General features: G+C 51.4%; 1 protein-coding gene across 2 annotated transcripts in view; it reads right to left on the reverse strand.

The window, feature by feature from the left end:
* Positions 1-27,509, reverse strand: part of LOC119956272 (casein kinase I) — an 80,027-nt gene that overhangs the window by 50,402 nt on the left and 2,116 nt on the right. Inside the window, exons 1-2 of one of the 2 annotated variants that reach the window (XM_038783340.1) lie at positions 10,558-10,683; positions 8,980-9,067 (exon numbers count right to left, since the gene is read on the reverse strand). In XM_038783340.1, coding sequence (XP_038639268.1) covers positions 8,980-9,067; positions 10,558-10,653 — 184 coding nt within the window. In that variant the 5' untranslated portion in view covers positions 10,654-10,683. Of the gene's footprint in view, positions 1-8,979; positions 9,068-10,557; positions 10,684-27,509 lie in introns of those variants that run through there. The other variant, XM_038783341.1, reaches the window with a different exon arrangement.

Here is a 27,509-nt window from a genome sequence, read left to right on the forward strand (position 1 = left end):
GCTGGTGGAAGAGATACTGAAGGCAGGGGGCATGGAGAAGGGGGTGGTGTCGCCAATCTACGGGATGATCGTGGGGGAGGACTGGGTATCCATGGAGGGGGCTAAAGCCAAGTGGGAGAAAGAGTTGGGGAGGTTATGGAAAAAGGTCTGTGGTGTGAGGTGCTCCAGAGGGTGAACGCCTCAGCCTCATGCAAGAGGTTGGGGCTGATACAGTTGAAGGTCGTGTACACACCTCACGAGGGCAAGGATGAGCTGACTCCTTGAGGGAGTGGAGGACGTATGTGAGAATTGCAAGCGAGGCCCCGCAAACCATGTACATATGTTTTGGCCCTGTCCGAAGCCGGAGAGGTATTGGAGGGAGGTTTTCAGTATCATCTCGGGGGTTCTACAGATGAACTTGGAGCCAGGGTCCCTAGAAGCCATATTCGGGATGTCGGACCAGCCTGACTTGCAGGCGGGGGCAGATGTTTTAGCCTTCGCTTTGCTGATTGACCGGAGGCAGGTCCTGCTGGGGTGGCGGTCAGCTTCTGCACCCCGTGCCTCTGCTTGGCGGGGAGCGTGGGGGACCTACTTGAATTTCTGACTCTCGAGGTGGTGGAATTTGAGCGGACGGGGATGAAGGAGGGGGTTCTATAATTCATGGGGACCGTTTATTATGCACTTTCGAGAATTGGTTGCCACCGAACATGTTGGGGGGGGGGGGGGGGGGGGGGGGGTTGGTGAAGAGTTTGCGCGAATCTGGAATTGGTGTAGATGGCTCCAATACAAAATGCCTCTAAAATGTTTGGGAATCTGCTTCGATGAACCCACAATGGTCCCTGCCACACCAGATGCAACATCCAAAATATGGAGTTTTTTTTTTAAACGATCAAAAAAGATGAGGCAATAAAAAAAATGAAGCTCCTTCCAGAAAAAGAAATTGCACACCTGACATATTTGAAGTATTAGAGATATAAATTTTCCTTTAAAAAAGTTTCGAAACCACAATTTACTGGATTTCAGCAAAGCAGACAAGCTCAAAACATTCAACAGTCCTTACGAGCCTAGCAAAACTTGTCGAGCAAGACTGGGCAGCCCACCCCAGCCCCGCCAGGGAAACTGACAGAGTCTCTCGCCACAAAGTACATTCTGTGAAACCACAGCACAGAAAAAACCCACCCCTCCCCGCAAGCCCCTGAAAGCCAGCTGGCAGGCGAGTGGAAAGCACAGGCTGGGAAGGGAAAGGAGTGGCGGGGGATAGAAAAGGTGCTAAAAGGAGGCTCAATGCTCAAAAGCAACTCGATCCCCGTCATCATTAATCTGCTTGTTTAGCACTCCACGGCAAAGCAAAGAAGGATCGTACAGCACTTGAAACTGCCATTCGGCCCACCGACAATATGCTGGCTCTTCCAAAGAGCAACCCAATTGGCTCTACTCCCAAGCTCTTTCACGATAGAGGCTTGTTTGCACCAAGGACAGTCATGCAAACTTAATGTAAATCGCGATTTTGCAATATGAATGGGAAAACAGACAGCACACTCAACAGAGCACTAAAATTGACCACATGCGCAGCTCACCAAAGCAATTAACACGGCCTATTACACTGACAAAAAACTACACTGACAAAAAACTGCACGGCCAACTAAGTGCTTCCAGCATTTCATCTTCAGGCTGGTGCACAACAATATTTTTTCTAACTCCCAGACGTGACAGAGTTCATGTATCCCCCGTCAGCCACACAATACTACCACACTTTCAAGAAAGTGCAAAAGAAACTCAGAATGCAAAGTTAGGATGTCTGCAGCCTCTTTCTTGGCCTCACCAGGCAGTTTTAATGAGGCTGAAAGATCGATAACTTAAGCAAAGAAATTATGCCATTGAGCCGAGTTCGAAGTTTGGTGCTCACTATTCCTGGCTACATACGCATCGCCCTGTTCAAATCTCCATAATGCTGTAAGGCTCTGATCACATTATTTCTCATCATTTTTTTCCCCCCCAATGCCTCACCTTGTTCAACCCGTTTTGCTTCCCCCTATAGAATCCTTGTTCTCTACTGTCACTTTCTTTCCTCAACCTCTGCATTGAACAATACTTCAGAGGTTAACCATCTCGTCTCTTCCTGCTCACTCCTGAATTCACCACCCTCTATATAATAGTGTCATCTCCTGTGGTCTTCATCACAGTGGGCCGTCCCGCTTACACATACTGCTGCAGCTCATATACTCAGCCAATTCCATCTTTTCACATTCTTCTCACCAGCAAAGCCTATGCCGTCTCTCGCCCCAGTTGCCCACTTTGGAAGAAACATGCTCTTGCCCCTCCGCCCCCAACACTGTCATCACTCCCAAGACTACAGGATGCAAACGTCATATCTTGGCACACAATTTGCTTAGGCATGCATCACTAGATGTGGCCAGATTAAATCAAGCTCAACAATGCCGCACTCTTCTGCCAAAACCACCCACTGCACAAGGATCATCTTATAGAGCATTCACAATCCCAAACTTCTCTGCTTCGCAATCAACCATCCCTTCACACCACTCTCACCAGCACATTAAGATGGCCCACAGATTGCTGTCACAAAACTGGAGGCCATCGATTGTCTCCCCTTCACAGCCAACATAGCCATCTAGTCAAACTCATGCCAGCTTCCCCGAACTAAACACCTCCCTGTTTCTTTCATCCGAGATCTTAAGCTGGAGCCACCCCATGCTCCTCAAAACCCACCCCAAATGGTGCCCACCATCCAACCTCTCTTCCTGGCATCCACGTTTGGGGGGGGGGGGGGGGGGGGGGGCAGACACTGCAAACTGTTAGCTCCCTCTGCTTAACAGTGATCATTTACCCACTTCACATAAAATTAAAAACCCTGACCCCTTTGCAAACAGCCTCCACCTCCAGCGTTATTGGAACTTCACTGAGGTCCACGCACACCTCACAAAAAGAAAAATCTGACTTTTTGCACCCTTCTGAAAAGCCAACATTGCCCCAGAAATGATTTTAGTCACCGCGGTACATTGCATCCTTTTCCTTACTGCAGGATTGGTCATTGCCGATCATAACATCCTCTTCACATGCCTCCCTCCCCCTGCACTGTCCTCAGTGGGATTACACGCCTTTCCCAACTGGACTTCAGCCAGTGCATCTGCTCAACTACCGAGATGAGCTGCAATTTCCTCTAGCTCAGAGCTGGGAACACCAAAGTCATGATCTATGACATTTCCCCAAACCACCCCCAACCACAAAAATCACCCCCCCCCCCCCCCCCCCTCCCAGCCACTTCATGAGCTGAAACCAGACGGTTTGCAATCTCAGTGTCCCAATAACCCTCCATTCTCATCTCCGCAGTTACCCACTTCTAACCACAGCCCATCCATCTGCTTCTGAAGCCAATGAATGCGCCATTTCCACTTCAAAATTCAGCTAAGCTGTTCTAGTTGAGCTGCTACCTTCCATGCTCTATAAAAATCAGCTCATTGATAACGCTGTTTGCTTCCATATTGCCCTGCACCAAGGTCCGATCACCCATCAGTGGCCCTCACTGACGTGAGAGTGGTCAGTTGAACGAGGTCTCCGCTGTCTTGCTCCTCCCCATTATTAACATTCGCCAGCTCCCTCGCGCCAACCTCCCCGTTCCTCGTATTACAGCCTCACCTTGTGCAACTCTCCTTTTACCCCAGCATTGGTGGCTGAAGCTCAAATTGGTGAGGCCCCGCTTCACTCTGGAATTCCCCCCCTTTAAACCTCTTCAATAATAATAATAATCCAATAATCTTTATTGTCACAAGTAGGTTTACATTAAAACTGCAATGAAGTTACTGTGAAAAGCCCCTAGTCGCCAAACTATGGCAGCTGTTAGGGTACACCCGAGGGAGAATTCAGAATGTCCAAATTTCGCAGCCCTGGACGGCTTCCCGCTCCTTCCTCTGCGGCGCCGAGCCTTGATGGATCAGGTGGAGCCATACCGAGCAGTCCACAGCCTTCTCTTAGGGACTGGTTTAGCACAGTGGGCTAAACAGCTGGTTTGTGACGCAGAATGAGGCCAGCAGCAATTCCCATACCAGCTTACCTGAACAGACGCCGGAATGTGGCGACTAGGGGCTTTTCACAGTAACTTCATACTTGTGACAATAAAGGGTTATTATTCTATGTTCTATGGGAATAGCGTCGATGGGCTTTAGAGTGGTTTCATAGGTCGGTGCAACATTTAAGGCCGAAGGGCCTGTACTGCGCTGTAATGTAATATTCTATGTTCTCCACCCAGTCAATGGTATTAATGCCATTGAGTTGGGCCTCGCGTGCATCCTTGTACGTTTTCCTTTGGCCACCCTTAAGTGTGCACAGCACGAGTCAACAGTGCCAGTGCTGCCTTCTCCAAGTTACACCAACGTGTCTTTGACAACAGGGACCTTTGGAAGCCTGGTTTTATATGGCTGTGTGTTGAACACCCTTTGGTGCTGCAACAAAATCTCGACTGTCTATTGATGCCACGGTAAGACCCTTGAGCGCCTCGGTTAGTGGTGCTTGTCGAATCCTGGGGATCAAATGAGAGAACCGCCAAATCGACGGTAACGCCCTCCGTGATTCTGCATCTATCAGCATCAAAGCCCCACTCCTGCGGAATCAACTCCGATGCACGGATGCCCAGAAACCAACTCCCACGATAGTCCTCTTCTCCCAGCTCCCCTAATTTTCACACACTGACATTTCAAGGCCACGGTTTTCGCAAAAGCAACACAATCTCAGGGTCCTCAGCCTCTGAGTCACACTCCAGCTTCCAACTCTGTATAGGACAGAACTTAGTTGTCGCAATTGCAACCTTGACCTCTATGTCCCAATCCTCTCTATCTTCCACTTCCTTGTTTTGTGGTTCCCTTAAAACATGATTTAGTCATGACTGAGGCAAAACAAAATTAGCGAGAAATTGTAAGAGTTACCAATCGAATGATGCGCCTGAAAATGCCCAAAGCAAAAATACACCATCGAGGTTCAAGGGACGACTTGGATTCAAGTGCAATCATTAATCCCTCAACCACAGTTTCCCACCCCTCCCTCCTTCCCCACTAAAACAAATCCCCTCTGCCAATCCGAGAAAGGCAGTTACAAAGCAAGGTTCTTCCTCAGATTAAATGCTGCCAAGATAATTTCAGTAACAGGTGAGTGAAAAATACACAGAAGTGGAGGTTTCAGTTCGACATCGGGTAGCAGGAGGACACCAGCGGGTTAGCAGCGCTGGGGTGGGGTGGGCGCACTGTGTCAGGGTTCACGAGGAATTGAAGGAAGCTCACCAGACGCTCAAGGCCCTAGCTGTGGGCAGCACTCTCACCCACGTCTGAAAGTCGGGGGTTCACTTGCCACTTTGAACTGGAGCACGCAAACCAGACTGACACACCAGCACAGAGGGAGTGCTGCACGCCTTTTGGGCGGAACATTAACCCAAGGCTCCAGCTGTCCTCACAGGATTGAAGAGCAGCACGGGAGTTCTTCCAAAATGTCTTGGCCAATACCAACCCTTAATCAGCATGATTTTAAAAAAAGGCGATGATCTGTTCCCACTGTTTGCAGGACCTTGCTGTTGGTAAATTGGCTGATTCTGACACAACAGTGACCATTCGGTAAAGCACTTTGGGATAGAGTTATAGTGTCGATTCCCGGCCTAGGTCACTGTGTGGAGTCTCCCAGTCTCCCACGTTCTCCCCGTCTCTGCATGGGCTTCCTCCAGGCTCTCCAATTTCCTCCCACACGTCCCGAAAGACATGCTTGTTAGGTGAATTGGGCATTCTGAATTCTCCCTGTGTGTACCCGATCAGGCGCCGGAGTGCAGCGACTCGGGGATTTTCACAGTGACTTCACTGTAGTGTTAATGTAAGCTTACTTGTGACACAAATCAAGATTATTATAAATCTTCCTTAAACTTGGCATAATTGATTTCTCTCGTATGTTGGTACCAATCAAATTTTAAAAATCCAAGCACAACACTGGAATTATTTTCCAGCCTCAATTTAAGGGCACTTTTCCCCATGTGGAATGGGAGAAGTGGTCAAAAGATATCAAGAGAGACCAATATCTCGAAACGTCACAGCATAATATTTAACGTTGTAATTTTTTAAGCCTTTTCTTGGTGGCACGGAGAAAGCGTGTTGAACGTTTTGGAAAAACCAAGCATCGTGCCTTGGAATCATTACAGCGTAGGAGGCCATTAGGCCCATCGAGTCGGTCTGCACTGACCCTCTGAAAGAACACCCTATCTAGGACCACATCCCTATCGCCGTAACCCCACCTAACCTGCGCATCTTTGGACTGTGGGAGGAAATGGGAGCACCCTGAGGAAACCCACGCAGACACGGGGAGAACACACAGACCGTCACCCGAGTCCGGAATCAAACCCGGCTTCCTTGCGCTGCGAGGTAGCAGTGCCAACCATTGTAGGCGAAGGGCAAGTTTCTGTCAGGTTGACGTGATGTTTGTTTAACCTCCCTGCTCAACCGAACAAGAACATCCACCGCAAGCTCCCAAACACAAACCCTTATCCACCCAGCACAACAGCCAGAGCTGGAAAATCAGGCAGCACCAGAATTCAAGCTTCCAGCCCTGGGCTCGACACACACGCACCGTCATTTAAGAAAAGGGATAGGCGTCATATTAAAAAGAAAACACCACTGCAGCATTTTGTATTAAAAATAAACCGGAGCTGTTGGAATGCGTCAAGTCGACTGCTACCAACAACCAAATATATCAGACTGGGAGGAAAGAACTGCAGGATGTGCACACATTCTACACAAGATATCTTGTTAGTCGGACCAACTCACAATTCATACTTCACGGAGACAATTGGGAGGGGGAGGAAAATCAGCAGGAACTACTTTTGCTAGGGAGTATTGCTAACACATGCATGCTCTTCTGAGCATCTTTTCTTCGGAACACCAGTTTTAATCGCTAACAGCAGCCCTCCAGCCAAGGGGCACCTTGCTTGCTAAGCCATTTCTGGTCAGTAACTGGAATACCCTTGCCAGGGTGGCCCCACTCCAAACAGGGACCACAGGCACCCTCGATTTGGCCAACAATAGTAAAACCAATCCCCGACTATACAATGGACGAAGGGCAGTTGGAGCCACCTCCTGTCCATGGAGTCCAGCAAGGTAAGCTTTATAACTGGACACCTTATGAGCTGGTGCAGCAGCAGCAGGGGGGGGGGGGGGCACACTCAGTGATCAATGAGGCACTTGACAGTCTTCATGAAAATTGATAAAATTATAAATGCGTTAACAAGAACATTTAAAAAAAAACATAATTAGCCTCGTGTCCATGGTCCTTCCATCTTTTAAAGGAGGAACTGGAAACTCTTGGAGCTTGAACCAAAATTGATAAATGGAAAGGATTTTTGATAGATTGGCCAGCCTTGGGACCAGGTCTCTGCAAAGACAGGCCACTGGCAGGAGCATCGCTGACCCAGAGAGGGGGGGTATGGATGGATTAGATTTGATATTTTTGGTGGTCAGACTCGGTCCACCCCACACACACGCACCCACCAAGCTGATGCCCACAAGTGTTTTTTGGCGAGCGAGAGGCACAGAGGGCGAGCGAGAGACACAGAGCGACACACACACGCGCCCCCCCCCCCCCCAGACAGCGAGACACGCACACACGCGCCCCCCCCAGACAGCGAGACACGCACACACGCGCACACGCCCCCAGACAGCGAGCGAGACACACGCGCACACGCCCCCAGACAGCGAGCGAGACACGCGCGCACACGCCCCCAGACAGCGAGCGAGACACGCGCGCACACTCCCCCAGACAGCGAGACACGCACGCACACGCCCCCAGACAGCGAGACACGCACGCACACGCCCCCAGACAGCGAGACACGCACGCACACGCCCCCAGACAGCGAGACACGCACGCACACGCCCCCAGACAGCGAGACACGCACGCACACGCCCCCAGACAGCGAGACACGCACGCACACGCCCCCAGACAGCGAGACACGCACGCACACGCCCCCAGACAGCGAGACACGCACGCACACGCCCCCAGACAGCGAGACACGCACGCACACGCCCCCAGACAGCGAGACACGCACCACGCCCAACAGCGACACGCACCCCCCCAGACAGCGAGACACGCACGCACACCCCCCAGACAGCGAGACACGCACGCACACACCCCCCAGACAGCGAGACACGCACGCACACACCCCCCAGACAGCGAGACACGCACGCACACCCCCCCAGACAGCGAGACACGCACACCCCCCCAGACAGCGAGACACGCACACCCCCCCAGACAGCGAGACACGCACACCCCCCCAGACAGCGAGACACACACACCCCCCCAGACAGCGAGACACACACACCCCCCCAGACAGCGAGACACACACACCCCCCCAGACAGCGAGACACACACACACACACCCAGACAGCAAGACACACACACACACACCCAGACAGCAAGACACACACACACACACCCAGACAGCAAGACACACACACACACACACACCCAGACAGCAAGACACACACACACACACACACCCAGACAGCAAGACACACACACACACACCCAGACAGCAAGAGAGAGAGACACACATCCCCCTGCCCGTTTGAACGATCAGAGGGCAGCTCCCCGACAACAGCCATCGACAGCAACTTTCAACAGCTGCTTCCTTTTAAAGAAAGGAAGAGGGACGTGGAGGGAGGGGGGTGGGAAGAGAGAACGCACGGGGGGACGGGGGGGGTGGTTAGACACAACAGGGCACAAACCCAGCGCACAGAAATAAAACCCAAAGCTTTACACAAAAAGATAAAATGACAAAACCATTTCAAAAAAAGATTAGAGAAAGAACAAAAAACACAAATCCACCCAAAGAAAATGATTTAACAAAACAAGGGTACAAATAGACAAAGTTGCCTCCACTACTGAAATAAAAAAAAACACAAGACCCCCCCCCCCCCCAGCAAATGTGACATTAAGAAATGTTGTCAAGTGGTCTGAACTTACCCAGGTAGATGTCACCAAAGGAGCCACTGCCAATCTTCCTGCCCAGCCTGTATTTGTTCCCAACTCTCAGCTCCATTTTTATTTTGCTCTGGGTTTTAAACAGAGAGAGAGAGAGAGACGATGTCAGTGTTTGCAGCCTGTTTGTGGGGGAGGGGAGGTGGGAGGGGCAGCCACTGCTCGGGGTGCAGGAGGGGTGGGGGTGAAGCGGACAGGAGGTGGGGGGGTGAGGGTGGGGGGGACAGATGGGAGGGACAGATGGGGGGGTGAAGGGGACAGATGGGTGGGGGGGTGAAGGGACAGATGGGTGGGGGGGGTGAAGGGGACAGATGGGTGGGGGGGGGTGAAGGGGACAGATGGGTGGGGGGGGTGAAGGGGACAGATGGGTGGGGGGGTGTAGGGGACAGATGGGTGGGGGGGTGAAGGGGACAGATGGGTGGGGGGGTGAAGGGGACAGATGGGTGGGGGGGTGAAAGGGGACAGATGGGTGGGGGGTGAAGGGACAGATGGGTGGGGGGGGTGAAGGGGACAGCTGGGTGGGGGGGGTGAAGGGGACAGATGGGTGGGGGGGAGAAGAGGAGATGGGGGGGGAGAAGAGGGATGGGGGGGGGAGAGAGAAGAGGAGATGGGGGGGGGAGAAGAGGAGATGGGGGGGGGAGAAGAGGAGATGGGGGGGGGAGAAGAGGAGATGGGGGGGGGAGAAGAGGAGATGGGGGGGGGAGAAGAGGAGATGGGGGGGGGAGAAGAGGAGGGGGGGGGGGGGGAGAAGAGGAGATGGGGGGGGGAGAAGAGGAGATGGGGGGGGGAGAAGAGGAGATGGGGGGGGAGAAGAGGAGATGGGGGGGGGGGGAGAGGAGATGGGGGGGGGAGAAGAGGAGATGGGGGGGGAGGAGAGGGGGGGGAGAAGAGGAGAGGGGGGGGAGAAGAGGAGATGGGGGGGGAGAGAAGAGGGAGATGGGGGGGGGGGGGAGAAGAGGAGATGGGGGGGGGGGAGAAGAGGAGAGGGGGGGGGGGGGGGAGAAGAGGAGAGGGGGGGGGGGAGAAGAGGAGAGGGGGGGGAGAAGAGGAGATGGGGGGGGGGGAGAAGAGGAGATGGGGGGGGGGGAGAAGAGGAGATGGGGGGGGGGGGAGAAGAGGAGATGGGGGGGGGAGAAGGGGAGATGGGGGGGGGAGAAGGGGAGATGGGGGGGGGAGAAGGGGAGATGGGGGGGGGGAGAAGGGGAGATGGGGGGGGAGAAGAGGAGATTGGGGGGGGGGGAGGAGGAGATTGGGGGGGGGGGAGGAGGAGAGGGGGCGATGGGGGGGGGGAAGGAGGAGAGGGGGCGATGGGGGGGGGAAGGAGGAGAGGGGGCGATGGGGGGAGGAGAGGGGGCGATGGGGGGGGGAGAGGGGGCGATGGGGGGGGGGGGGGGGCTCTTTCGCCGCCGCTGCGAGGGTCGAGCCGCCGCCCGCGCTCGCCCATACCCGCCCCATCTCGAGCTGGGCGCCCGGCGCCGCCGCTCCGCCCCTCACCGCGGCCCCCGCTGCCGGGATGGCAGGCGATGGAGGCCGATTGCCCCCGCCGATACGGCACCGACCTACCTCCGCCCGCTCCGCTTTCAACGACTCGCCATCGTTCAGGAGGGCCGGCCGGCCTGCCCCGCTGACGTCAGCGGGCTCCGGTCCCCGGATCGACATCTTCCTCACTGGGAAGGGAGGGGGGGCGGGGCCGGTGAATTAAAGCGGCAATTACCGGTGCGCAGCCTTAATTCCCAATAGAACATCGAGTGCTGAAGGAGGCCATTCGGCCCATCGAGTCTGCACCGACCCATTTAAGCCCTCAATTCCACCCCATCCACGTCACCCAACAACACCTTTTCACCTTTTTTAAAAAAAATAATTTTTATTCAAGTTTTCTAATAACAATAACAAATTATTCCCGCAAATTAAAACATACATATCGTGCTTCCACACCGAAGCTAGAGCAGAACTCACCCCCCCCCCCAAAATAAATAGTAACAAATAGCAAATGGTTATACAAAAAAGAACTGAAAAGAAGAACAGAACGAACCCACCGCTGCAAAATCAAACCTCCCGACCATCCCCAAACCCACCCACCCCCTGCCCGCTCCCCCAGGTTGCTGCAGAGACTGATCTCTCTCTACCCCTACGCCAGGAATTCGAGAAAGGGCTGCCACCGCTGAAAGAACCCCCGTACCGACTCCCTCAGGGCAAATTTCATCTTCTCCAACTTAATGAACCCGGCTATGTCGTTGACCCAGGTCTCCGGACTAGGGGGCCGCACATCTCTCCACTGCAACAGAATCCTACGCCGGGCTACTAGAGACGCAAAGGCCAGAATGCCGGCCTCTCACGCCTCCTGCACTCCCGGCTCCGAAGCTACCCCAAAGATCGCGAGCCCCCAGCCCGGCCTGACTCTTGACCCAACCACTTCCGACAAAATCCCCGCCACCCCCTTCCAAAACCCCTCCAGGGCCGGACATGCCCAAAACATATGGGTGTGGTTTGCTGGGCCGCCCAAGCACCTTCCACACGTGTCCTCCCCTCCGAAAAACCGGCTCTTCCTAGCCCCCGTCATATGAGCCCTGTGCAGCACCTTCAGCTGGATTAGACTGAGCCGCACGCAAGAGGAGGAAGAATTCACCCTTTCCAGGGCGTCCGACCACATCCCATTCTCAATCTCTTCCCCTAGCTCTTCCTCCCATTTCACTTTGAGCTCATCTACTGAGACCTCCTCCTCCTGCATCAGTTGGTAGATAGCCGAGATCTTCCCTTCCCCGACCCACGTCCCCGAAAGCACCCTATCCTGCACCCCCCCCCCCTTGTCGGCAGCCGCGGGAACTCCGCCACCTGCTTCTTAACAAAGTCCCTGACCTGCGAGTACCTAAAGGCATTCCCAGGGGGGAGGTTCCACTTCCCCACCAGCTCCTCCAGAGGAGCGAACTTTCCTTCCAGGAAGAGGTCCCCAAACTGTCTGATGCCCGCCCTGTGCCAGCCCCCAAATCCCCCATCCGTTCTCCCTGGCGCAAAACGATGATTGCCTCATATCGGGGCCCAAACCGAGGCCTTCACTTCCCCCCTATGCTGCCTCCACTGTCCCCAAATTTTAAGGGATGCAACCACCACCGGACTCGAAGAGTACTTTGCCGGGGGGAGAGGGAGTGGGGCCGTCACCAAAGCCTCCAGACTCATGCCTGCACAGTACGCCGCCTCCACTCTTTTCCATGCGTCACTCTCCCCTTCCGTCACCCACCTACGAATCATGGCCACGTTCGCTGCCCAATAATATCCACATAGATTGGGCAGCGCCAGGCCCCCCGACCTCCCTTCTTCGCTCCAAAAATCCCCTCCTTACTCTCAGGGCCTTCCCCGTCCACACAAACCCCAAAATCGACTTGTTGACCCTTCTGAAGAAAGCCTTCGGGATCAGCATGGGGAGGCACTGGAAAAGGAACAAAAACCTCGGGAGCACGGTCATTTTAACCGACTGGACCCTGCCGGCCAGCGAGAGCGGCAGCGCATCCCACCTCCTGAACTCCTCCTCCATCTGCCCCACCAGCCTCGAAAAATTGAGCCTATGCATAGCCCCCCCCCCAGGTCCTAGCCACGTGGACCCCCAGATATCTGAAACTCTTCTCAGCCCTCTTCAATGGGAGTTCCCCTATCTCTCTCTCCCGATCCCCCGGGTGCAGGACAAACAACTCACTCTTCCCCACATTGTGCTCATATCCCGAAAAGTCCCCAAACTCCTTGAGTATCTTCAGCACCTCTGGCAGCCCCTCAACCGGGTCCGCGACATACAACAGCAGATCATCCGCATATAGTGACAGCCGGTGTTCCCCCCACCCCCCGGCACAATCCCCCTCCAACTCTTCGATTCCCTCAGTGCCATAGCCAGGGGCTCAATTGCTAACGCGAAAAGCAGGGGAGACAGGGGGCACCCCTGCCTTGTCCCTCTGGAGAGCAGAAAGTCCTCCGACCGCCTCCCGTTCGTCACTACACTCGCCACCGGGGAGCTGTACAGTAGCCTCACCCAGCTGATGAACCCTTCGCCAAATTCAAACCTCCGCAACGCCTCCCACAGGTAACTCCACTCCACCCTATCAAAAGCTTTCTCCGCATCCGTAGACGCCATTATTTCTGACTCCCCAGCCACCGGTGCCATCATCATGACATTCAGGAGTCTCCGCACGTTGGCGTTCAATTGTCTCCCCTTTACAAACCCCGTATGATCCTCATGAATCACCGTTGGGGCTACATCCTCCACCCTCCTGGACAGCACCTTTGCCAACAACTTGACATCTACGTTGAGGAGCGAGATCGGCCGATAGGAACCGCACCGAAGGGGGTCCTTGTCCCGCTTCAGGAGCAAAGAAATAATGGCCCTGGACATAGTCGGAGGCAGGGCCCCCCCTCCTTAGCCTCATTCAGGGTTCTCACCAGCAGTGGGCCCAGCAGATCTATAAATTTCTTATAAAATTCTACCGGGAACCCATCCGGCCCCGGCTCTTTCCCTGTCTGCATCTGCCCAATGCCGCCACCAGCTCCTCCAGCTCAATTGGGGCCCCCAAACCCTCCACCCGCTCGTCCCCTACTCTTGGGAACTCCAGCTTATCCAAAAAGCGATCCATCCCACCTGCTTCCCCGGGGGGGAACTGCCCGGTACAGCCCCTCGTAGAAGGAGCCTTCTCACCTTTTTGGTCACTAAGGGCAGTTTATCATGGCCAATCCACCTAACGTGCATGTCTTTCGGGAATTGTGGGAGGAAACCGGAGCACCCGGAGGAAACCCACGCAAACACGGGGTGGACGTGCAGACTCCGCACAGACAGTGACCCAGCGGGGAATCGAACCTGGGACCCTGGCGCTGTGAAGCCACAGTGCCAGCCACTTGTGCGACCATGCTGCCTTTGAAATGAAATGAAAATCGCTTATTGTCACAAGTAGGCTTCAATGAAGTTACTGTGAAAAGCTCCTAGTCGCCACATTCTGGCACCTGTTCGGGGAGACTGGTACGGGAATTGAACCGCGCTGCTGGCCTGCCTTGGCCCCACTTGATGGTGGGGCTTACTGAGTGGGGTGGTAGGGGGAGAGTGGCGGTTTGGGGGAGGGGGGGCTGTGTGTGGAAGGGACGGGGGCAGCATGGTAGCACAGTGGTTTGCACTGTTGCTTCACAGCACCAGGGTCCCAGGTTTGATTCCCGGCTTGGGTCACTGTCTGTACGGGGGCAGCACAGTAGCACAGTGGTTAGCACTGTGACTAAGGGGAAGAGTAGACAGGAAAGAGATGATGAACGCAAAGGGACAGGTGGTCTGAGGTGCATTTGTTTTAATGCGAGAAGTGTAGCAGGTAAGGCAGATGAATTTAGGGCTTGGATTAGTACCTGGGAATATGATGTTATTGGTATTACTGAGAATTGGTTGAGGGAAGGGCAAGATTGGCAACTAAATATCCCAGGGTATAGATGCTTCTGGAGGGATAGAGAGGTGGTAAAAGGGGTGGAGGAGTTGCATTACTGGTCAGAGATGATATCACAGCTGTGATTAGGGAGGGCACTATGGAGGATTCAAGCACTGAGGCACTACGGGTAGAGCTAAGAAATAGGAAGGGTGCAGTAACATTATTGGGACTTTACTACAGGCCTCCCAAAAGCGAGCATGAAGTAGAGGTACAAATTTGTAGACAGATTATAGAAAAATGTAGGAGCAATAGGGTGGTTGTGATGGGAGATTTTAACTTCCCCAACATTGAATGGGACTCATGTAGTGTTGGAGGCGTAGATGGAGCAGAATTTGTAAGGAGCATCCAGGAGAGTTTTTTAGAGCTGTATGTAAATAGTCCAACTCGGGAAGGGGCCATACCGGACCTGGTATTGGGGAATGATCCCGGCCAGGTGGTTGAAGTTTCAGTCGGTGGTTACTTTATGAATAGCGATCACAATTCCGTAAGTTTTAGAATACTCATGGACAAAGACGAGAGTGGTCCTAAAGGAAGAGTGCTAAATTGGGGAAGGCCAAGTATAACAAAATTCGGCAGGAGCTAGGGAATGTGGATTGGGAGCAGCTGTTTAAGGGTAAATCCACATTTGAAATGTGGAGTCTTTTAAGGAAAGGTTGATTAGAGTGCAGGACAGCCATGTCCCTGTGAAAATGAGGGATAGAAATGGCAAGATTAGGGAACCATGGATGACGGGTGGAATTGTGAGACGAGCTGAGATGAAAAAGGAAGCATACATAAGATCTTGGTGACTTAAAACTGATGAAGCTTTGGAGGAATATCGGGAAAGTAGGACAAATCTCAAATGTGCAATAAAGAGGGCTAAAAGGGGTCATGAAATATCTTTGGCTAACAGGGTTAAGGAAAATCCCAAAGCCTTTTATTCGTATATAAGGAGCAAGAGGGTAACTAGAGAAAGAATTGGCCCACTCAAAGACAAAAGAGGGAATTTATGCGTGGAGTCAGAGGAAATGGATGAGATTCTTAATGAGTACTTTGCATCGGTATTCACCAAGGAGAGGGACAAGACGGATGTTGACGTTAGGGATGGATGTTTAAATACTCTAGGTCAAGTCGGCATAAGGAAGGGGGAAATTTTGGGTATTCTAAAAGGCATTAAGGTGCACAAGTCCTCAGGTCCAGATGGGATCTATCCCAGGTTATGGGGGGAAGTGAGGGTCAAAATAGCTGGGGCCTTAACAGATATCTTTGCAGCATCCTCGAGCACAGGTGAGGTCCCGGAGGACTGGAGAATTGCTAATGTTGTCCCTTTGTTTAAGAAGGGTAGCAGGGATAATCCAGGGAATTATAGACCTGCGAGCTTGACATCAGTGGTAGGCAAACTGTTGGAGAAGATACTGAGGGATAGGATCTATTCACATCTGGAAGAAAGTAGACTTATCAGTGATAGACAGCATGGTTTTGTGTAGTGAAGGTCATGTCTTACAAACCCAATAGAATTCTTTGAGGAAGTGACAAAGTTAATTGATGAGGGAAGGGCTGTAGATGTCATATACATGGACTTCAGTAAGGCGTTTGATAAAGTTTCCCATGGCAGATTGATGGAAAAAGTGACGTCACATGGGGTTCAGGGTGTACTAGCTAGATGGATAAAGAACTGGCTGGGCAACAGGAGTCAGAGAGTAGTGGTGGAAGGGAGTGTCTCAAAAAGGGAGAAGGGTGACTAGTGGTGTTCCACAGGGATCCGTGCTCGGACCACTGTTGTTTGTGACATACATAAATGATCTGGGTGAAGGTATAGGTGGTCTGATTAGCAAGTTTGCAGATGATACTAAGATTGGTGGAGTTGCAGATAGTGAGGGGGACTGTTAGAGAATACAGCAAAATATAGATAGATTGGAGAGTTGGGCAAAGAAATGGCAGATGGAGTTCAATCCAGGCAAATGCGAGGTGGTACATTTTGGAAGATCCAATTCAAGAGCGGACTATATGGTCAATGGAAGAGTCCTGGGGAAAATTGATGTACAGAGAGATCTGGGAGTTCAGGTCCATTGTACCCTGAATGTGGCAACGTAGATTGATAGAGTGGTCAAGAAGGCATACAGCATGCTTGCCTTCATCGGACGGGGTATTGAGTACAAGAGTCGGCAGGTCATATTACAGTTGTATAGGACTTTGGTTAGGCCACATTTGGAATACTGCGTGCAGTTCTGGTCGCCACATTACCAGAAGGATTTAGAGAGGGTGCAGAGGAGGTTCACCAGGATGTTGCCTGGTATGGAGGGTGCTAGCTATGAAGAAAGGTTGAGTAGATTAGGATTGTTTTCGTTGGAAAGACGGAGGGTGAGGGGGGACCTGATTGAGGTCTACAAAATTATGAGAGGTATGGACAGGGTGGATAGCAACAAGCTTTTTCCAAGAGTGGGGGTGTCAATTACAAGGGGTCACGATTTCAAGGTGAGAAGGGGAAAGTTTAAGGGAGATGTGCGTGGAAAGCTTTTTACGCAGAGGGGGTTGGGTGCCTGGAACGCTTTGCTGCAGAGGTGGTAGAGGCGAGCACGATAGCATAATTTAAGATGCATCTGGACAGATATATGAACGAGCAGGGAACAGAGGGAAGTAGATCCTTTGAAAATAGGCGACAGGTTTAGATAAAGGATCTGGATCAGCGCAGGCTGGCAGGACCGATGGGCCTGTTCCTGTGCTGTAATTTTCTGTGTTCTTTGTTGCTTCACAACGCTAGGGACCAGATTCGATTCCCGGTTTGGATCACTGTCTGTGCGGAGTCTGCACGTTCTCCGGGTGCTCCGGTTTCCTCCCACAAGTCCCGAAAGATGTGTTGTTAGATGAATTGGACATTCTGAATTCTCCCTCAATGTACCCGAACAGGCGCCAGAATGTGGCGACGAGGGGATTTTCACAGTAACCTCATTGCAGTGTTACTGTAAGCCTACTTGTGACAATATAAAGATTATTATTTGCTGAGTTTGGGAAGGGGGTCACGTGTTGAGTGGGGGGGGTCTGTTAAATAAGACAGGTGGCACAGATCAGCATTGCCACCTCACAGTGCCAGGGCCCTGGCTTCCATTCCGGTCACACTAAATGTCCCTTCAGTGTAGGGATGTGAAGGTTAGGTTACAGGGATAGGTCAGGGTGGGTGCTTGAGACGGCTTGCGTGGAGTGCTCTGTCGGAGGATTGGCTAAACGGCCTCCTCTTGCACTGCAAGGATTCTATGATCTCCATGACCTTTAATTTACCGACTGATTAAAAACCCATCGATCTCGCCCTTGAATATGTTCAAGGACTCGGCCTTCACAGCTTCCTAGAATAAAGAATTCCAAAGATTCACCACTCAAGAGAAAATTCTTCCTGAAATCCGTCTTAAATGAGCATCCCTTTTCTCTGGAACTGTGCCCTCTGGTCCTACACGCCCCCATGAGTGAAAAAACAACCTCCCAACATTGCAGGCTGGATGGGGGACTACGAAGGCGATCGATGGGGGATGGGGGAGGACAGGTGTGAGTGTCAAGGGGCTGGGCGGGGGGCGGGGGAGAAATACTGGGGTGTTGGGTGGATAGTATGAATAGCATAGATCCTACAGACTCAAATGGCACAGAAAGAGGCCATTCAGCCCATCCTGCCTGTGTTAGCCCTTTTGAAAGAGTTATCCAATTTACTCCCACTCTTTCCCCACAGTGATGAGGAATGCTCCTTTTGAGTATATATTCGATTGCCTTTTCAGTTCCACAAAAATCTAATTCCACCATCTGCTGTGGTGGGACCCAAAGCCAGGGTCTCCAGAGCATTGCCCTGGGCCTCTGGATTACCAGTAACAATACCACTACGCCAGTGCCTTCCCCATGTTCCATCCATGTGAGAGCTCCATCGAGTGTTCAGTGGGGTAAAGGGGTCAATTACTGGGGGGGGGGGCATTGGTTTAAGGTGCGAGGGGCAAAGTCTAGAGGAGATATCCGAGGCAAGTTTTTTTTTTTACACAGAGGGTAGTGGGTGCCTGGAACTCGCTGCCGGAGGAGGTGGTGGAAGCAGGGACGATAGTGACGTGTAAGGGGCATCTTGACAAAGACATGAATAGGATGGGAATAGAGGGATACAGACCCAGGAAGTGTAGAAGATTTAGTTTAGACAGGCAGCATGGTCGGCACAGGCTTGGAGGGCCGAAGGGCCTGTTCCTGTGCTGTACTTTTCTTTGTTCTTTGTCCTTCAGGAGCTGCACTGAAGCGTCAGCCAAGATTTGGGACTCAAAGAGAGTCAGAGATGGAGCGTTCCATTGCTCCACCCGCCCCAGGGTATATGAAAACTGCCGGCCAAGCCAGTGACGCCCACGTCCTGTGAGAGAATGAAAAGAAACCCACCAGGTTGAAGAGTCAAAGGCCACAGTGCAGAGCAGAACATGAGGGGACAATGAGGAGATTGTGATTATTTGACACCACGATTGGGTTGAAGATTATAGCATTGAACATAGAACATTACAGCGCAGTACAGGCCCTTCAGCCCTCGATGTTGCGCCGTCCTGTGAAACCCCTCTAAAGCCCAGCTACACTATTCCCTCATCATCCATATGCCTATCCAATGACCATTTGAATGCGTTTAGCGTTGGCGAGTCCACTACTGTTGCAGGCAGGGCATTCCACACCCATACTACTCTCTGAGCAAAGAACCTACCTCTGACATCTGTCCTATATCTATCTCCCCTCAATTTAAAGCTATGTCTCCTCGTGCTGGACGTCACCATCCGAGGAAAAAGGCTCTCACTGTCCACCCTATCTAATCCTCTGATCATCCTGAGAAAGGAAGGTAACGTGTGTTAGGCCTGGTGGGGGGACGAATGAGTTAAAGTCGGAGCCAGTGCAAGGGAATTTAGGGGCACAATACCATACTGGACCGAACAGGGCGGCATGTGGTGCATTGGTTAGCACTAGGACTGCGGCGCTGAGGACCCGGGTTTGAAACCCGGCCCTGGGTCACTCACTTCACCGTCCGTGTGGAATTTGCATATTCTCCCCGTGTCTGCATGAGTTTCATCCCCACAACCCAAAGGTGTGCAGGTTAGGTGGATTGGCCACGCTAAATTGCCCCTTAATTGGAAAAGAAAAATAATTGGCTACTCTAAATTTTTTTTTTAAAGAAAAGAATGTTACTGGACCTTAACTTAGAGGCTTCAACTAATCAATGCAGAGATAGGAGTTCAAATCCAACCTCGGTAATTTAAAACATGTAACATAAAGGCTAGTTCCAGTGATCATCAAACTATTAGATTGTGGTCAAACTCATTTGGATCACTCATTTCCCTTCGTGAAGGAAATCTGTCATCCTTACCTGGTCCGGACTCTAGGTGTTGTCATGATATGCATTCATGCACTTAATGAGATACAGACATGCAGTGACAGACACCCAGTACAGCTTAAATTAGTAGAGTGTCAAACCCACACACCTGGTACCATGTCATGTTATTCACCCTGGGGTAACACGGACTGCAACTGGATGCAGTTGTACTTGAAAGTAGACTCCAAACTGTTATGTTAGTTCAATACACTTTATTGAACCTGTTAAGCAGTGAACACAGTTTGCTGTGGGTTTAACACTCTACTAATCTAAGCGTGCTTGCTATAACTAACTAGACCAGTCCAGCTCTGAACCACGTGTAGAAGGTGCTAACTGATATATACACCCTGACTGTCACTACAGTTTTCACCAGTGGAAAGAGGCAGAGTGCTGATGCCTCGTGTGTTTTATAGTCGGAGAACACCCTCTAGTGTTCTGCCTGGTGATTGGTTGTGTTCTGTCCTGTGTGTTGATTGGCTGTACTGGGTGTCTGTCACTGTCTGTCTGTATCTCATTATGTGCTTGAGTGCATATCATGACAGGTGTTATATGTGATTGAGGGGGGCCACTTATAGCTCAGCTAGCTGGATAGCTGGTTTGTGATACCGAGCGGGTTCAACTCCCCTACCGGCTGAGGTTATTCATGTTATTCCTTCTCAACCTCATCGGAGGTGTGGTGACCCTCAGGTTAAATCACCACCAGTCAGCTCTCCCCCCTCAAAGAGAAAAGCAGCCTAGGGTCCTCTGGGGCTTCACAATTTTTACAAATGCACCATAGAAAGCATCCTGTCCGACTGGCATGGCAACTGCTCGGACCTAGACCATTAGGAAACTACAGAGAGTCGTGAACACAGCCCAGTCCATCTCACAAACCCGCATCCCATCCATTGACTCTGTCTACACCTCCCGCTGCCTGGGGAAAGCAGGCAGCATAATCAGAGACCCCTCCCAAATGGGCTATTCTCTCTTCCAACCTCTTCTGTCGGGGTTGGTTTAGCACAGTGGGCTAAATAGGTAGCTTGTAAAGCAGACCAGGGCTAGCAGCGCGGGTTCAATACCCGTACCAGCCTCCCCGAACAGGCGCCGGAATGTGGCGACTAGGGGCTTTTCACAGTAATTTCATTTGACGCCTACTTGTGACAATAAGCGATTTTCATTTCATTTCCATCGGGCAGGAGATACAAAAATCTGAGAACACGCACCACCAGACTCAAAAACAGCTTTGTCCCCGCTGTTGCACGGTAGCACAAGTGGATAGCACGGTGGCTTCACAGCGCCAGGCTCCCAGGTTCGATTCCCCGCTGGGTCACTGTCTGTGCGGAGTCTGCACGCTGTCTGCGTGGGTTTCCTCCGGGTGCTCCGGTTTCCTCCCACAGTCCAAAGACGTGCAGGTTAGGTGGATTGGCCATGGCTAAATTGCCCTGGTGTCCAAAAAAGGTTAGGAGGGGTTATTGGGTCACGGGGATAGGGTGGAAGTGAGGGCTTAAGTGGGTCGGTGCAGACTCGATGGGCTGAATGGCCTCCTTCTGCACTGTATGTTCTATGTTCCCAGACTCCTAAACAACCCTCTTATGGACTGAACTGATCTCTCTAATCATCTTCTCTCCCAAGTAGCAATACACACCGTATCCGTCACCCAATGCCCTTGTCTATGTATTGACACGGTGTATTTATCGTATGTCCTATGTTTTTCATGTATGGCACAATCTGCCTGGACTGTACGCAGAACAATACTTTCACTGTACCTCGGTACATGTGATAATAAATCTAAATCTAAAGTGGTCGATTCTTAACCGCCCTTTGAAATGACCCCAGCAAATCATGCAGTTGTTGAACTGGCCAAATGGCCAACCCATGTTGCTAGACTAGGCCAACCCCAAGGGGTTGGTTTAGCTCACTGGGCTAAATCACTGGCTTTTCAAGCAGGCCAGCAGCACGGTTCGATTCCCGTACCAGCCTCCCCGGTCAGGCGCCGGAATGTGGCGACTAGGGGCTTTTCACAGTAACTTCATTGAAGCCTACTCGTGACAATAAGCGATTTTCATTTTCATTTCATTTCATTTTCATTGGATTCCTGTCCAGGGCAACACATGTTGGCTTTTCAGTGAAGCTGTTATTTTGTTCCACGAATGATTTAAAATTAGGATGAGGTGTGCAAGAGGTCTGGATTTCAATTTCACTGCTGTCTCCTCGCTCAATTCAAAAAAATATCTAATTTTCTAATTTTATTTTATTTTTTACAAATTTGAGTCCCCAATTATTTTTTTTCCCAATTAAGGGGCAATCCACCTAACCTGCACAATGTTTGGGTTGTGGGAGGCGAAACCCAGGCAGACACGGAGAGAACGTGCAAACTCCACACGGACAGTGACCCAGGGCCGGGATTGGAACCCGGGTCCTCGGCGCCGCAGTCCCAGATAATTTTCGAATTTAAAATGTGACATTTTTCGACACGATGCTTGACAAAGCCGATGCCTGCCAGACGCGGAGTGATCGTCTGGAGGTTTCTCCTGTGTGAAGGAAGTACGGCGGCGACACAAATCATTTTGTCGTGTACTTATTAGTGGTAGAGGCCCGATTAACAGGCCTGCATTTTCCCCGATTCCTCATATTTCTGGACAATCGTGTCCTTGTTTACGTTACCGCGATGGAGCTAGAGAAGCAAAGCTGGCAGGTCGTTGTGTGTGCAGACTCACGGAGTAGGGGACAGGAAGATTAACTCAGACCTGGGAATTGGCACCTGAGCGATGACATCATTTAGGTCAAACTTGTTTTGCTCAGGTGTCGTAACCAAGGAGAGAGCGAGAGAAGAATCCACAAGTGAATTTACACAGCAGTGCACGCAGGTCTAAATATATATATATAAAAACACAGAATAAAAATTACTTCAGCCCTCCCCTGAAGGGCCTGGTGCCATAAGTACCCCACATCCTCTGGTATCTCATCCACGTGCCAAATATGTTGGCAAGCTGTGCCCGACCACTAACGTCAACAACGACAACACATACTAGCGTGGTGCCTTTTACAAAATAGAACATCCGGCTACCCCCCCCCCCCCCCCCCCCCCCCATTCGCTGGCAACGAACAAGCCTCTATCTAGCCCAGAACCCCCTCCTCCGAGCCCCGAAGGGTGAACTTAATCTCCACCAATTTAAGGAATTCAGCAACGTGCCAACACCCTCAGGGGTTCCTCCGACCTCCACTCCAGTAGAGCTCGTCACTGGGTGATTAGCGTGGCAAAAGCCATTACATCAGCCCCCCCCCTCCAACACATCCGGCAGCTCCGACATCCCAAAGATCGCCAGCAGAGGGCCCAGCGACATCTCCAACCCTCCACAATCTTGGATAATGTTTCGAATATCCAGCATCCAGCAATTGCAGAAGTGATGATTCGCCGCCCACCCCCCCTCCGCATCTCTCACACCTATCTGCTACCTCCGGAACGGACCCGCTCATCTGCACCCACGTCACATGGGCCCCATGCACCACCTTGAACTGTACCAAGCTCATCCTGACACAGGACGACGTTACATTGACCCGGTGCATCATCTCATCCCCAAACCCCTCGTCCCAACTCCATGCGCAGCTCCTCCTCCCGCTTCCTCCTCCATCGGCGTTTGCCCTGTGCCCACCAGCCAATCCTAAACATCCGTGATCTCCCCATCCCCCCCCCAACACATCTGGTGGTAGCAGTCTGTCCAGCAGAGTGCGCTCGGAACTGGGTGGTTCGCTGGGCCATTCCAGAGGGGCAGATAAGAGTCAGCCACACAGGTGGATCTGGAGTCACCTGTAGGCCAGACCAGGGTAAGGACGGCAGATTTCCCTTCCCTAAAAGGACGTGACTGAACCAAATAGGTTTTGACAACAATCGACAATGGTTACATGGTCATCTGAATTTGTCATTTCAGACTGTAGTGGATTCTTTCATCAACTACCATGGTGGGGTTCAAACCCAGAGTATTACCCCTGGTCTCTGGATTACTAGTCCAGTGACACCACCAACTCGCCTAGGGGATATTAGGTCAGGTGATCAAAAACATGGTCAACATGAGAGGAGAGGTTTATCACATGGAGGTGCAGACTCGATGGGCCGAATGGTCTATTTCTGTTCCTATGTCTTATGGTTTAGGGAGGGAAGTCCAGAGCTTAAGGCTCACACAACTAAAGTCTTGGCCAGCAATGATGAGGTGATTATAAATCGGGGATGCACGGGTCAGCACGGTGGTTAGCATTGCTGCCTCACGACGCCGAGGTCCCAGGTTCGATCCCGGCTCTGGGTCACTGTCCATGTGGAGTTTACACATTCTCCCCGTGTTTGCGTGGGTTTTTCCCCCACAATGCAAAGATGTGCAGGGTAGGTGGATTGGCCACGCTAAATTGCCCCTTAATTGCAAAAAAATTAATTGGGTACTCTAAATTTGAATTTGTAAAAATTTGAATTTTTAAATAGTCGGGGATGCACAAGAGACAATGGACGGCACGGTGGAACAGTGGTTAGCACAGTTGTTTCACAGCGCCAGGGTCCCAGGTTCGATTCCGGCTTGGGTCACTGTCTGTGCGGAGTCTGCACGTTCTCCCCGTGTCTGCGTGGGTTTCCTCCGGGTGCTCCGGTTTCCTCCCACAAGTCCCGAAAGATGTGATTGCTAGGTGAATTGGACATTCTGAATTCTCCCTCTGTGTACCTGAACAGCGCCAGAGTGTGGCGACGAGGGGATTTTCACAGTCACTTCATCGCAGTGTTTATGTAAGCCCACTTGTGACACTAATAAATGATTATTATTACTAGAATTAGAGGAGTGCAGATTTTCAGAGGGTTTTACAGCTGCAGGAGGTTGCAAAGACCCGGGTTCGATTCCGGCTTTGGGCAGCTGTGTGGAGTTTTCACGTTCTCCCCGTGGTTTTCCTCCGGGTGCTCCGGTTTCCCCCCCACAGTCCAAAGATTTTTTAAAAATAAATTTAGAGTACCCAATTAACTGCTTCCTAGAAAGGGGCAATTTAGCATGGCCAATTCACCTAACCCGCACATCTTTGGGTTGCGGGGGTGAAACCCATGCAAACACGGGGAGAATGTGCAAATTCCACACGGACAGTGACCAGAGCCAGGATCGAACCCGGGACCTCGGCACCGTGAGGCAGCAGGGCTAACCCCACAGTCCAAAGATGTGCAGGTTGAGTGGATTAGCCATGCCAAAAATTACCCTTTAGTGTCCAATAATGTGCCGGTTAGGTGGGGAATAGGGCAGGGGAGTGGGCCTAGTAGGGTGCTCTCTCGGAAGGGTTGGTGCAGACTCAATGGGCTGAATGGCCTCCTTCTGCACTGCATGGAGCAGGAAATCCAGAAGATCTTGGTGCAGTTTTGGTCTCCTTCTCCGAGGAAGGATGCTCTTGCCCTCGAGGGAGTGCAGCGAAGGTTTACCAGACTGATTCCAGGGATGGCGGGACTGTCATACGAGGAGAGATTGACCAGGTTGGGATTGTTCTCGCTGGAGTTCAGAAGAATGAGAGGGGATCTTATGGAGACTTATAAAATGATGCAGGGAAGATGTTACCAATGATAGGTGTGTCCAGAACCAGGGGTCACAGCCTGAGGATTCAGGGTAAACCATTTCGGACAGAGATAAGGAAACACTTCTTCACACAAAGAGTGGTGAGCCTGTGGAATTCATTACCACAAAGAACAAAGAAAAGTACAGCACAAGAACAGTCCCTTCGGCCCTCCAAGCCTGTGCTGACCATGCTGCCCGTCTAAACTAAAATCTTCTACACTTCTGGGGTCCGTATCCCTCTATTCCCATCCTATTCATGTATTTGTCAAGATGCCCCTTCCACCACCTCCTCCGGCAGCGAGTTCCAGGCACCTTCTGTGTAAAAACTTGCCTCGCACATCTCCTCTAAACCTTGCCCCTTTCACGTTAAACCTATGCCCCTAGTAATTGACCCCTCTACCCTGGGAAAAAGTCTCTGACTGTCCAGTCTGTCTATGCCCCTCATAATTTTGTAGACCTCTATCAGGTCGCCCCTCAACCTTCTTCGTTCCAGTGAGAACAAACCAAGTTTATTCAACCTCTCCTCATAGCAAATGCCCTCCCTACCAGGCAACATCCTGGTAAATCTCTTCTGCGCCCTCTCTAAATCCTCCACATCCTTCTGGTAGTGTGGCGACCAGAACTGAACACAGGAAGTAGTTGATGCTAAAACTTTGAATATATTCAAGAGGCGGCTGGATATAGCACTTGGGGAGAATGGGATCAAAGGCTATGGGGAGAAAACAGGATTAGGCTACTGAGTTGGATGATCAGCCATGATCGTGATGAATGGCGGAGCAGGCTCGAAGGGCCAAAAGGCCTCCTCCTGCTCCTATATTCTATGTATCTATGTATCTTTCTTTTCTGGCTTCTCACTCAGCTTCTGCCAATTGCTCTACTCACAAGTGGCGGCCTTGGCTGAGAGGAGCTCAGGAAATAGTTGAAGACGCATTTATAAAGTGTCATACCATGACCTCAGAACCTCACAGCCAATCCGGAGACACCGTCTCTAAGGTCATATTGTCAGGTACGGCAACCAATCTGCGAGCAGCATGATCTCACCGCAATTGCCCCGTTTTAAAAAGATGCAAGGAAAATTCAAATGCCCAGAAAGGTTCCCCATGGCAACCATTTATTAAAGGCTTATCTGCCCATTCCCTGGGCAGTCTCTCAGGAAATCTCAGTTCGGAGGCAATCTCATAACTCTCCAGAGTTTATTGGGTTCCTCCTGGTATGTTCACCTCCAGGCGCCGCCGCCACGCCCAAGACAACATAACAAAAACTGCCAGAGGGTTCAAAAGAATGGCGGGAGAAGAAGGCCCAACCCCAAAATCTTCCCTCCCTCCCACGCTCACACCAAGGACAAATCACTGAGGCCAGAAACGAGTTAATACCGACAACATACAATGTGGTTTCTTTAGGAATTAAGTCACTGAATAGATGGGAGAATGTAATGAACTCCAATTGGCGTTATTGGTTGGCCGATTGGAGTATGAGCTCCCTCAATGATAGCTCATTGGGGGGGGCCCATATAAGCACCTGTGTAGGCTTTGTGAGCCAGTCTTAAGTTGACTGGACTGCTAGCAGCACTGTTTGTAGCTGCTCCTGTAATATCGTTATTGTAAATAAATATTGGTGTGGTGACGGAACTCCTGCCTCCCGTGGATTACTACAGAGAATAATCACGGGAATTTGGTGTGGTATGATTAGAGGTACTACGGTACCTGGGAATGTGAGCTACCATTGGTGGAGAAGGCTCGCTGATAATTGGCCCAAGTGTTTGCCTTTTCATTGGTCAAGACGTAAGGTAGCTCCGCCCAATGAGGCGGGGTATAAGAACCTGTGTTTCCCAGCGGCCATCCTTCTTTCTGTACTCTAGCTGCTGGGGAAACATCTTGTAGATTAAAGCCTTCAATTCAGACTACTCCTTCGTTTCAGTGGTTATTGATCGCGCATCATTTGGGGAATAGGATTAATTGGATAGTTATTTTCAAGAGCCACCATCAGTGCGATCGGCCAAGTGGCCTCCTTCTCCTCTATCGTTCTGTTCTTCTTTGAGAAAGAAATAGCTTACATTTGTATAGCCCCTTTTGTGACCCGTGAACATCCCCAAAACATGTTTAGGCACGATGGTGGTAATATATGGAAACCTGTCAGCCAATCTGTGCACAGCAAGCTCCCACAAACAGCAATAAGATCATGGCCGAG

This window comes from Scyliorhinus canicula, chromosome 23 (genome assembly GCF_902713615.1).
Source record: "Scyliorhinus canicula chromosome 23, sScyCan1.1, whole genome shotgun sequence".
Taxonomy (NCBI): Eukaryota; Metazoa; Chordata; class Chondrichthyes; order Carcharhiniformes; family Scyliorhinidae; genus Scyliorhinus; species Scyliorhinus canicula.